This window comes from Carcharodon carcharias, chromosome 13, assembly GCF_017639515.1.
Source record: "Carcharodon carcharias isolate sCarCar2 chromosome 13, sCarCar2.pri, whole genome shotgun sequence".
Lineage (NCBI taxonomy): Eukaryota > Metazoa > Chordata > Chondrichthyes > Lamniformes > Lamnidae > Carcharodon > Carcharodon carcharias.
Genome location: NC_054479.1, coordinates 105,079,681 through 105,093,462, shown reverse-complemented (window position 1 = coordinate 105,093,462; position 13,782 = coordinate 105,079,681). Strand labels below are relative to the sequence as shown.

The following is a 13,782-nucleotide window of genomic DNA, read 5'->3' as shown; positions in this document are numbered from 1 at the left end:
TTGGTTTTTAAAACTTTCCCAATCTTCTGGCTTACCACTAATCTTTGCCACATTGTATGGTTTTTCTTTCACTTTGATACTATCCTTAACTTCCTTGGTTAACCATGATTGGTTTATCCCCTTCCTACAATCCTTCTTCCTCACTGGGATATTTCTTCGTTGTGTGTCATGAACTATTTTCTTAAACGTCTGCCATTGTTCATCAACCATCTTTTCTACTAAACTCCTTTACCAATCCACTGCAGCTAATTCTGCCCTCATTCCTTTGTAATTACCCTTTTGAAGTTTAGCACAAATGTTTCTGAACTAAGTTTCTCACTCTCAAACTAAATGCTAAATTCCACCATGTTATGGTCACTGTTTCCGAGGGGATCTTTTACTCTGAGATCAGTTATTAAACCTGCCTCACTACACATTACCAGATCCAAAATAGCCTGATCCCTGGTTGGATCCACAACATATCAGTCTAAGAAACTGTCCCGAATACACTCTCTGAATTCTTGCTCGTGGCTGCCTCTGCCAATTTTATTTTCCCAATCTACATGGGGATTAAAGTCACCTATGATTAACATACTGCCTTTTTTACATGCCCTCATTATTTCCTGATTTATTCTCTGCCCGACAGCATAGCTACTTTTTAGGGGGCCTATAGACTACTTCCACCAGTGTCTTCTTCCCCTTGTTATTTCTTACCTCTACCCATATGGATTCCACATCTTCTGATCCAAGATCATTTCTTGCGATCGTATTTATTCCATCCTGCACTGACAAAGCTACCCCATCACCCTTTCCTTCCGGCCTGTCCTTTCGAAAAGTCACATACCTCTGAATATTTAGCTCCCAGCTTTGAACTCCTTGGGCAGAATTTTCCCATTGGCATGATGTGCGGTGATGGTGGGTGAGCATCCTGAAGTCACCGCAGACCATTGCGAAATTTTTTTGGGCCGGCACGCAATGATATCCGCTGCACACCCGCCATTAGTTAACGGGCCAGTTAAGGCCCTTGACTCACTAATCGATGCTGATTTTTTGGCGCCCGTGCAATCTTTGGGTCGGCGCACGGGCACAACGGGCAGGTGGGTAGGACACATTTGTTTAAACCTCATCCACGGGCAGGATAAGAGGCTCACTGGGGTCACGGGTGTGTTCTCTCAAGTATTGATTTTTCAAAGTTTTTGACACTTGCCTGTGTGAACTGCAATACTTCAAAATGCATACCAGCTGCTTTTTCTGGACTCTTAACCCACAGGTCAGCAGTCTGCAGTGAGGAATCTTTTTTGGGCCTGCAGGTTTCTGGAAGCCTTCCCATAGCCTGGGAATGGGAGCTGAACTCTCCATTAGAGGCACCTCGTCTGAGGAGGAAGGGAGGGCTAGAAGGGGGAGGAGGTCAGGAGTGTACATTCAGCCTCCAGGGGAGCCACCTTTAGGAGGACCAGGCACAGGCACAAGGGGCGCAGTGCCAAGAGGTTGACCAAAGCGGAAGGGGCCGCAGAAGATGCCACTATCCTGCTGCCAGGGTTTGCAGGCGGCGAAGCTGCTTCCTCAATATGTCTGAGGTGCAGTGCCCAAGCTCCGTCTCTCAAGGGAGACAGTCAACTATATCTGTGAGATGATTGGACCTGAGATCTCCGCTAATTGTGTGGGTGGACATCCCATGCCATTGGCTCTAAAGGTCATAGCTGCCCTCAACCTCTATGCCTCTGGCTCCTTCCAGGAGTTGGTGGTGATCTTTTCTGTGTCTCCCAATCAGCTGTCCACACTTGTGTCAAGCAGGTCACAGATGCTCTGTTTAGGTATGCAATGACCTTTATCCACTTACGTTAGGTTCAGGCAAGCCAGACACAGCGAGCCAGAGGCTTCACAGCCATTGCTGGCTTCCCCCACATCCAGGGTGCAATAGACTGTACACATGTGGCCATCAAGTAGGTGAGCCTGGTGCCTTCGTCAACAGGAAGGCCTTCCACTCCATGAACGTGCAGATAATGTGTGATCACAGGATGCTGATTCTACAAGTGTGTGCAAGGTACCCAGGCAGCTCCCATGACGCCTACATCCTCAGACACTCCCAGGTGCCAGGGCTCTTCCATGCTTCGGCCCGGCTTGATGGCTGGCTGCTGGATGACAAGGCCTATCCCCTCAGAAGATGGCTCATGACGCCTCTACACCATCCAAGAACAAAAGCTGAGCAGCGGTACAATAGGACCTACGCCTCCACAAGGGCTGTGGTGGACAGAGCCATCAGTCTTCTCAAGATGCGCTTCCATTGCCTGGACTGCTCAGGGGCGCACTCCAGTACCCCCCCAGATCGTGTGTCGGTGATGTTGGTTGCATGCTGCGCTCTCCATGATCTTATGCTGGAAAGGGGGGATGCAGTAGACGATGAAGATGTTGATGGAGTGGCTGTGGTTGCACACGATGAGTCCAACAGTGACTCTGAGGACGAGCAAGCACAGGGAAATGCTGAGGGGGTAGACGCTGACCCGGGCATACTGCAGGGAGGCAGGGACGCCCGGGAGGCTCTAATCCAATGAACCTTCAGCTTGCAAAACACAGATGGACCTCCAGGACAAGCCTGGGCTGTAGGGTCTATACTCGATACCTAACTGCCAAATCTTCCAGATTAGGAACAGTAACTAAAGGCCTTGTTAATAAAGCTGAATGTCCCACAAAGAACTCCTAACATTTTTGGAAACCATACACATGCAAAAGAGGCACTCTCAGCCATGGTCACATGTCTGAATTTAATATCACAGGCAAAGAAACTTAATGAAACAAAATGACAATGGAGTTCTAATTCAAAGCAATCATAAAGACCTCATCTCCGGCCAACTCAAAAGCACCAGTGATAAACCTGTGGTGTGCCTAAGGTGCCTTATGTTTACATTTCTGGGTGCTTCGTCTTGATGCTGTCTCATTGCTGGGAGTGGCATCTGAGACAGCCTGCTTATTCTATTGTTCCATTGGCCTCGATGGCCTTGGCGGTCATCCTCTGGCCCATGGAACCTGTGCTGGCCCCGCCTGGGAGGGAGCTGTCAGTTCCAGAGCTGGCATCTCCTCAGTCGTCGCAGCCTCACTGGATGCTATGGTCACTGGGAGAGGGGTGGAGCAGCTGCCGTCCTCATCTGGAGCGCCCTGAGAGGTGCCCACAGAGACAGCTGCTGCGCCGACATATGATCGCTTCGGACCTCCCTGCTTATCGTGGATGGATAGGCAGTGAGCTGGGAAACCTGGTGCCCACACCATCTTCCACAATAGTACTGACCAGCTGAGGTCAATGTCAAGGCAAGGGCTTGCTGGTCAGAGCACATCCCCAGGAAACCCTGATAGGTCTCCTGGAGGAGGCTTTCCATGGAGGACACATGGCACTCGGACATGTGGCTCATTGCTTTGGTGATCGTCCGCGTAGACGCCTCCGCCACGGAGACCAAGCCAAGCATAGCCTCATGTATTTCCCCCAGATGCTCCCACACACCTGGCCGCATTTCCTGCAGCTGCTGCATAGTGGACGACTCCAGAGGCACATCATCACGCACCGACTGAGCATATGCCTCGTCCCCTGCAGTCCTCCAACTGCTGGTGCCATGGGCACTCTCTGTCTCTGCCAGCTCCTCTAGCGACTGTGAAGTGCCCTCACCGCTGTGCCCCGGGACATTAGCCGATGTTCTAACTCCCACCGAGGTTCTAGTATCCGCCCTGGGTTGCCTGCCTGGCAGAGATGCTGTAATGCTGCTGAGACTTCAGGGCCCTCAGATGTGAGAGGGGGCCTCTGTTGCTCCTCCTCACAGCCCTGCTCCGATGATGCTAAAAGGAAGAACAAGGACATTAGACCAGTTAAAGTGGAGACAATGACAAAGTATATCCCTGTCCCCCGGATTATTATGCATTCATCCTTCCATAAGTAATTGTCAAGCCATGTTGCAAAATTAAAGCACTTAACATTCAGCACTGCTATAGCTATTGGGAGAACAATGCTGACCTCACTGCTTTGCATAAATACCTGGCTGTGGCACCTCAGCCTCAACGACACCAGTGGATCTGGGCGCATGGCACCTCTCCAGATTCAGGGCCTCCTACTCAAACTGGCTGAGAATGGCTAACTGTGCTGGACTGCCACCAGTCCTCACACGCTCTGCTGCATTATGAGCATTCTTCTCCTGAAAATGAGAGAAGAGCATTGATTTGTGTAAATTGTACATGGATTCTCTTTGTGCACGGCCCACCCCAACCAGAGTGGGACATATCAGGGCTCCAGTGCCTCCTCACCCTGCTGCTGCCGAACACTCACACAGAGGTGCTAGGCCGTTCCTCACTCCACCTTGGCCACATGCTGCCTACATCACTTTAGGCACCACACGATATATCCTTCTATAGCAAGGAAGTGCAAGCACATGGAGCGCAGAGGGCAGCAGATGGTTTGTTGCCATGCCACCTTGAAGCTCCCCCCCCAGCATGTCATCACCCTGACTTGGACATGTCCTGCAGCGCAAGCACAGCGCCTAGGTGCAGCTCTTCTCGGTTGCCCCAAAACAGTCATGTGGGTCTCAGTGTACCACATGCTGCGAGCGGATAACTCATCTCTTCACCACCCTCTCAGGCTGACCTCAGCATGGGCAATATCTGCTGGCCCACCCAGCAAAGTACACATGCCGTCAATGATTCAATGCAGTCACTAAACTCTGACTTGGGGGAGGGGCAGGCAGCAGGGGGGGGAAAGCCAACCTTCTGGGTTAAGTGACCAATGCCAACACTGTCCTCACCCTTCCAGGGCACAAGTCATTGAAGTGCTTGCGACACTGGATCCAGGTGTACCACACCACGTCGCGGGAGCTCACCATCTCCGCCACCTCCTCCCAGGCACGTTTCATCATGTTGGGGGGGGGGCCTCCTCCTCCTGTTCTGGCGAACCAGCACCTCCCATCGTGCTGCCACCTCCTCGAGGAGGACAGAAAGGCACTCATCTGAAAAATGAGGGGCACACTGGCCCCCCACCCTACCTTCTGGCCTGGCCTGCCCTGAATGGCCTACTCTCCAGCCTGGCCTGCCCTGATAGCCTACCCTTTGGCCTGGCCTGCCCTGATGCCCTACCCTCCGTACTTGTATAACCTCCATTGCCCCTCTGCAGAGCCCTTCGCCCATCCATAATGAGCAGCCTTTCCAAGGCTGCCAGGCCTTCCTTTATACAGGCCGCCGGGTCGCCATTGGACCTGGCAGTCTGAGCGCACCCACCATCGCCTGCCCACTCCCGCTATGCACTGGAGTCGTGAAGTACGCTGGGCTGGCTTTAATTAACCCGCCTGCGTAAAATAGCGGCGCGGACCCTATTGTGAGTGGCAATCAGGTCCGCGCCCATTCCCACTCCGCCATCTAGAAAATTCTGCCCTTTGTAACTATGTCTCTGTAATGGCTATAAGATCATATGCCATTAATCTCTATTTGTGCCGTTAATTCATTTATTTTGTTCTGAATACTTTGCGCATTTAAGAGCCACTAATTTTGCCTTTTTACCATTTTTGTCCCCTTTTGACCCTATTTGCTGCTGTTTTTTCTATGTTTGTACACACTGTCCCTTCCTTTCACACTCTGGGTATCATTACCTAAGTAGCTGCCCTTCAATGCTGCCATATCCTTTTGCTTTGTAAGCCTATTTATCCCCTCTCCAGAACCCTTCCTCCTCTATTTAGTTTAAAACCCTCTCTACAGCCCTATTCATTCAATTCATCAGGACACTGGTCCCAGCATGGTTCAATTGAGGCCCATTCCACTGAACAGCTCCCTCCTACCCCAGTACTGATACCAGTGCCCCATGAATTGAAACCCATTCCTTCCACACCAATCTTTGAGCCACACATTTAACTCCTTGACTTTATTTACCCTGTGCCAGTTTGCCCGTGGCTCAGGTAGCAATCCCGAGATTATTACCTTGGAGGTTCTGCTTTTTAATTTAGCTCCTAACTGTTCAAATTCTTTCAGCAGAATCTCCTTTCTAGCCCTATCAATGTCATTGGTACCAACGTGGATGATGACAACTGAATCCCTCCCCTCCCACTCCAAGTTCCTCTTCAGCCCTGAGGAGATGTCATTAACCCTGGCACTGGGCAGGCAATAGCGCCTTGGGAACTCACGCACATGGCTGAAGAGAACAGTATCTATCCTCCCCCCTAATTATACAGACCCATACCACTACTACGTTCCTATTTCCTCCCCCCACTTAAATGGCTCCCTGTACCACAATGCCATGGTCAGTACATTTAACCTCCCTGCACTTGTCCACACAGCTTGGAAGAACTTTGTAACTGTTGGACAATTTCAGGAGCTGAAACTCATTGAACCCTATCCCCTGGGTCACCATACCTGCCTCATCTGAAGTCACATCCTCCTGTTCCTGATCACAGACCAAATTCGAATTATCTAACCTGTGGGGTGTGACCGTCTCCTGGAGCAAAGTGTCCAGTTAACTTTCCCCCCTCCCTGATGTGGTGCAATGTCTGCAGCTCAGACACCAGCTCCTTAACTCAGATCCGAAGTCCCTCAAGCTGCAAATACTTACCACAGATTTGTTGTGATTGGATGGGTCGTGAATTTTTCCACCAAGTTAATTTAATTGGTCCCCTTTTTTTTTGCATTTTGTTGGGATTTCTGATTTGATTCATGAAAATAAAATTTGAGCTTCTCCAGCAACTTTCATGCAAGTGCGACACTGGAAATATAGTGAAATATTTCTAATGCATGACTAGCGGATATTCCATGGCATTGCACATGGTGAATCAGAGATTTCATACGATGTGATGCACAATGTCTGCAGGTAGGGTAGTTCAGTCTGATATATGCATAGCTCAGGAATATGGCAAAAGGTGCCTGATGGCCAGAAATGCAGTACTGAGTCAGAATAAGGCTACAGCTGCAAGGGCAGGAAACAAATACCAACCCAGGGCCTTGGTGAAATATAATAGATGTGTTTGTAACAGTTTTTACATCACATAAAATGTATTATTTTATTCAAGGTTTGTTGGGAGGGCAATGAATAAATGGTTGACTGTCTTTCTGAAAGTTAGTTTAATTGTGCAGGAGACGCTTGGGTTCAAAACATGCCAGTTTCTCATGGTAGCTGATGAGCACAAAGCATTTCAAGATCGTTGCAGCCTGTGATGCCTGTAGTAATGAATTAATTTGCGATTCTACAGTGCCTCAGACACCCCAAAGTACTTTACAGCCAAGTAAGTAATTTTAAGTATGGTAAATGTAACAACCATTTTGTCCACGGTAAGGTCCCACAAATGGCAACAAAATAAATGAGCATATTATCTGTTGCAAACGTTTGAGGGATAAACATTTGAGGACAACATGAGAACTCCAATGATCTTTGAATAGAACTGAGAGATATTTTATATCCAACGGTGAGGGAAAATGGGGACTGTTTAGCATTTCATCTGAAAGGTGGCACATCCAACTGTACAGCACACCTTCAGTAGTGCACGAGTATATTAGCCAAGATAACATGCTCAAATGTGGAGTGTGACCTGAACCTACAACCTTGACTCAGAGTCAAGAGTGCACCCAAGAGTGGCTGAGAAGACAAACAAGAGGAATACAAAGTACTATGAATAAACTGCATGACTGGAAGAAGTAGTTGCCTCAAAAACAGTGTTACAGTACCTCTCAAAGGAATCTGGATGTGGGAGAGTGATTGCAGAGGTAATTGTTGGGTTAATGATAGTGAATGGGCATTACGTTAGGAATCCCAGTACTTTTCCTATTTCTTATAATTAATCTTTTGATTTTAAGCACGTATGCTTCACTATTATCCAGAATACATGAATATAAAAAATAATTTTTCAGCAGTATGCCAGGAAACCCCTTGAAATGTATCACTGATTTTACGTGTTTAATATTTGGATTTTACTTTCAGCTATTCATGTACTTAATCTCTATTCCTGCAATATAACTGAAGGAATGTTACATCAATTCCTCAAGGTACAAAGTCTGTATAGTTACTACTTTTCATCATGTCAGGGCCATTTCTTGAGTGGTCTGCTTTTTGAAGCCGTGGGTCAAGATTTATTGATTTTCTAACTTATCACTGAGGTGGACGTTATATATATATCACCCTCTCAATAAATATTAGGACGGGGTAAAAGTAGCTTTTTTATGCTTTACCGGATCTGGAAATGCTGGATTCTGGGCAAGAAAATGGAAGTTTCCATTAACCCAGCATGAACCTGGAATTAACCAAAAGAAATAAGCCAACAATAAAAGATGCATTATTAATATTTATATTTGCACACACCCATCACACAGTTAAAAATGTAAAACAATCTTCAATTAATCTCATCTCCCGATGTATGCAATGACATGGAAAGAAAAGAGCGTTTGGCATAAAGTCTACAATAATCCTCTGACTTCAGAAGTATAAGTATAATGATAATTATCTGGCTTTACTTATTAAAAGCAGGCTGGCAGCAAACATTATAAGCAGCAGATTACCCATGAGATCCATTATCTTATAGATATCTATTTATACTTGAATTTACTTGATCTAGCTGCTATGGCAAGTAAAAGGTGATTTTAGGAAATGGCTAGAAATCTACCCTTCTTTATAGCAAGAATTAAGTTCCTCCTCCTTCCCCCAGTAAAGTGAAAATTATCCACTGCAATCCAGTGCAAAAGATAAGGCTGAAGAATTTGCTACAATCTTCAGCCAGAAGTACCGAGTGGATGATCCATCTTGGCCACATACTGAGTTCCCCAGCAACACAGGTGCTAGTCTTCAGCCGTCGATTAACAAGATATCAAGAAAAGGCTGAAGGTAGTGGATACTGCAAAGGTTATGGGTCCTGACAATAGTACTGAAGGATTGTGCTCCAGAACTTATTGTGTTCCTTGCCAAGTTGTTCCAGTACAGCTGCAACACTGATATTTACCTGGCCATGTGAAGTGAGAGTGACTGCCCATGACATCAAGGCAGCTTTAGACAGTGTGGCATCAGCAGGCTCTAGCAAAACTGGAGTCAATGGGAATCAGAGGGAAAACTCTGCACTAGCTGGAGTCATACCTAGCACAAAGGAAGATGGTTGTGGTTGTTGGAGGTCAATCATCTCAGTTCCAGGACATCACTGCAGGAGTTCTTCAGGGTAATGTCCTAGGCCCAACCATCTTCAGCTGCTTCATCAAAGACCTTCCTTCCATCAGAAGGTCAGAAGTGGGATGTTTGCTGATGATTGCAGAATGTTCAGCATCATTCATGACTCCTCAGATACTGAAGCAGTCCATGTCCAAATACCTCAAGACCTGGACAATATCCAGGCTTGGGCTGACAAGTGATAAGTAACATTTGTGCCACACAATTGCCAGGCAATGACTATATCCAACAAGAGAGAAATTAACCATCGCCCTTTACATTCAATGGCATTACCGTAGCTGAATCCTCCACTATCAACATCCTGCGGTTACCATTAACCAGTAACGGAAGTGGACTAGCCAAATAAATACTGTGGCTGCAAGAGCAGGTCAGAAGCTAGGAATCCTGCAGCACCTCCTGACTCCCCAAAGCCTGTCCACCATCTACAAGACAAAGGTTAGGAATCCGATGGAAATCCCTTCACTTGCCTGGATGCGTGCAGCTCCAACAACACTCAAGAAGCTTCACACCATCTAGGACAAAGCAGTCCGTTTGATTAGCACCTCATCCACAAATATGCACTCCTTCCATAACTGACGCACAGTGGCAGCAGTGTGCACCATCTACAAGATGCACTGCAGCAACTCACCAAGGCTCCTTAGACAGCACCTTCCAAACCCAAAACCACTACCAACTAGAAGGATAAGGGCTGCAGACACATGGGAACACCACCACCTGGAAGTTCCCCTCTAAGCCATCCTGACTTGGAAATATATCACCATTCTTTCACTGTCGCTGGGTCAAAATCCTGGAACTCCCTCCCTAACAGCACCGTAGGTGTACCTACACTGCATGGACTGTAGTGGTTCAAGGCGGCAGCTCACCACCACCTTCTCAAGGGCAATTAGGGATGGGCAATAAATGCTGGTCTAGCCAGCGACACCCAAATGCAATGAATGATTAAAACAAAATGGTAAACTATAAACGATGTATACAAACAATGAACAGTCAGCACCAATCTACCACTAAAATGTTACAAACCAATTAAACTGCTCACACAGTGTATTGAAGATCCTTTGGTCACTATTTTGCTGAAAAATCTAAATTGAGAATTTAATAGAAGAGATTAAGACTACTTACACAGAATGACATGTTGCATTGAAAATATCTTTCTTGCATCAAAGGACTGTGCAATGTGAGAAACTTGAGCTTTGAGTGCAACTTCCCATGCCCAGCCAACTGAAAAAAACTCCAGGTTGTAGTATACAGTTCCCAGCAATCCCATTAAAAAAAAGTGATAGCCTTACTGGGTATAAATACAGAATGCCATAACAGGCTGTTTCTAAGCAGCATTCCCATCCATACTTGGAGAATTACTTGGGACTTTGACCTAAAGGGGAATATTTTTATAAGCAGTGATTTGCTTCTACTGTATAAAACATTAAGAATAACGCAAAGCAAGAATTGTTACTTTTAAAACAACCTTAAAAGTAAGAACTATATGTATTGATCACTAGACAATCTTCTGTAACCACAAGAACATAAATCCAAAGAAGTAGTCACTGAGCAGGGAAATTGTACTGTAAACTAATGAGTACACCATTTCTTATGTTTATCCTAGCCTTCAATAACCAAGAAAAGGATAAAATATTGGCAAATTCTGGAAGGAGTACCATTATCCAGATTTGGAGGGAGATGATAATTAAAAGTCTTGATTTAAACATGTTCAATCTTTGGGTGATGCTAAGCACCATTGCAGAGATATTTGTGAACAAGGATGGGTTACCTACAAATTGTAGCTATCGGTCTGAGTTCCAGCATCCACCAGGTAGCACCCCGTTTATACAAAGTACAATTCTGTTACTTATATGGATTTACATACATGTGCAGAATTCCTCTCCCAGAAGTTAAATGTTTGGCTAATGCAAGTAGCTGCATCAAGTATGGGACAAACTGAAGCACTAGAAGATCTTTTCCACGAGGAATTTCAAATGCTCCTCCCAGCTTCAGGTGTGGGGTCAACACTGGATTTACAGTTCATCTTTAGCATTCTAATGTTGCCAGCATTATCATGTAATCGCACCCAAAGAAGCAACTTAAATGGGTATTTTCCAAAAACGTCACACTGTCTAGTCATTGCTATTAAACCAAAGCTCATGAAATATAAGGGGCACAAGCCTGGGATTAGCAATGCTTCTGACCCTACTGAAGCTCACAGGGACAGGAAGGAAATTAAAGCTTTCAGCACCCTGGGGGAAATATCTTCAGAAGCCCCACCCAAAACACAGTTGCCTCACTGGTCTTGTATCAGGGCTCCTTTAAATATATATATTTTTAATTTCCCTCATTCCCACCGGGTCCAGGCCATGATCTCAACTTGAATGCCCTTTTCTCCCCGAAGCAGGAGGCTGGTATACCTCATCTCACTTAACCTATTGGCCTTCAAACATACACTAGGTTCCAGGGAAGCAAGAACTCAAAGTAGAAAGCCTATGCTCTTAGCCAATTCTCCTCCACAGAAATGGCCTTTCTAGGGTGGGTGGAAATTTCACTCATACATAAGGCTACAGATAGCTCCATTTCATGTCTGGAAGCAGGTGCATCAAGGCTCTGACTGAAATTGTATCAGTTCCACTAGTCTGCCACTGGAGTTGTAACAGGAGCCTGCCAGAATAGCCTAACAATTTTGGGGTCTCAGTTCCTAAACAATGATGTTAAAAAGCTGCATCTTATATTAGAGAGGTTTATTCAAGAGTGGTATCTCTGCATAAGTTGGCATGCCTGATCTAAAACTACGTATGAGCACAACAGGATCTACAGTTTACTAAACATACTTTCCGTCCTAGCAACTCTCAATAGGGAAATTGATTTTTTTAATATAACCATACAATGATTTTACTGGTCCAAATCTGTCATAAAACTCAATATGAACAATGAAATTTACAAACAGAAGATTGTAACATCTTTAGAATGGTAACAGATAAACCCTTTTATTTAACTTTGATACTATCCACTATTATTCAATAAAAATCTGCAAATGTTTCTTAAATAAGCCCATATTTTATTTGATGCATAAATGTCTTCTAAAAATGCCTAGTTGTACTCAACACAGCTAGAGTGCCAAAAGGCTTTAAAAATCAGACTATAATCCAATACAGTACAACACTTATTTATAGCTCAATCAAATAACTAGCCCCAGTAAATAGTCTTCAGTGTCAACTTTTACACGTGTGACTTTGTGATCACATTGTGAAATGACAAAATATATTCTAGATAAATGGCTATATTGCAATTACATTACCTAAAGGTAAAAGCAAAGGCCCATGTAGATGCTAAAGAGATAAACTTTAAAACATAACTTGTATTAATTGGACTGAATTTGGTTTCTATTTTGGATTAAAGTGAAAGGTTTGCAATGTGCAAAGCATGAAGGTGAAAGATTTTAGAACGTACAACTTCCTTTCCCCATGCAGTGGCAAAGGCTGGCATTAAAACTCAAGGCCACAGATCAAATGGGTTAACAGGCCACTGGGTCAGTTGTAATAGTAAATACTTGCATGATAATTATTCAATTAGCACATCCTAACTCAATGCACTTTCTATCACATAATCAGATTCAAAGCACATCACAAGGGCTCTACTTAGTTATTGTTCCAGCAAGTCCTGCATACAAAAGCGGGAGACTTCACAAAACAGGGAAAATGTAAATTTGTTAACAGACTTCTCTATAAAATTGAGTTTAGAAATAAATACTTTTTTTTTTAAATTATACCTCACCATACACACTTTTCTTTGGTGAAAGATGTTCCAATAGTTTACATTTTTGAATTTTCATTCCATAATGATCCATGACAGAATTGAAACAAAATTTATAAATAAATCTTATTCACAAAATATTCAAATATTTCTGCATGAAAATTAAACTTACAAGATGAAAATGATGCAGAATTCTGTATCAAACAATGACATTTTCTTAAATCTGCTATACATTTCCTGTATATTTACTGGGATATCTCAATGTAATCAGGTCACAAGCTGTCAAATAAGGTTTTTTAACTAACTTGTACTCAAGTTAAAATGCACTGTGTGCACAATAAACAATCTTTGAAGTCAAAAATTCTTATCCTTTCTTAGATCCTTTGCTGAGCAAATATTTTATTGAATAAACAAATGCAGATATTGACTCACACTTCACATTTTTAGTCAAATATTTATCTATTATTTAATTACCTGTTTGTTTCAGAAAAAGCTAGATTCTAGGTTATCACTATATTGCAATTGTGTTAATTCTGTTTTTGGTTAGAAAATAAGTAAACAGAATAGCTACAAAAATGCTTTCCTTCTATACAATTCAAATGCACTTTTCAGTGGGGAATCCACTTTTTTCCACAGTGATGTATCATGATGGTGTCCTTGAATTACTTGTTCATACAGCTGAATCAGAGAGATCCATATTTGTTCCAAAAAGGTCCACTAGTTGCTCCTCATAATTTGCAATGTTTCTCTTCATAATATCCATACAAGGACCAAGCAGTCGCTCAAAAGCTTGCACATCCATAACTGTGAAAAAATAAATGATCAAACAGAAAAGCAAGAAATTATTCTAAATTGAAAAGGCTCAACTGCTGACATTCAGTATCTATTTGGTCTTATAAGCCAGTGGTTCT

General features: G+C 44.2%; 1 protein-coding gene across 1 annotated transcript in view; it reads right to left on the bottom strand.

Moving 5' to 3' along the window:
- Nucleotides 1-12,089: 12,089 nt before the first annotated feature.
- The window catches only part of LOC121286369 (cAMP-dependent protein kinase type II-beta regulatory subunit-like), a 90,272-nt gene continuing 88,579 nt past the window's right edge, over nt 12,090-13,782 (bottom strand). Inside the window, exon 11 of the mRNA XM_041203460.1 lies at nt 12,090-13,675. Coding sequence (XP_041059394.1) covers nt 13,542-13,675 — 134 coding nt within the window. The 3' untranslated portion in view covers nt 12,090-13,541. The remainder of the gene's footprint in view (nt 13,676-13,782) is intronic.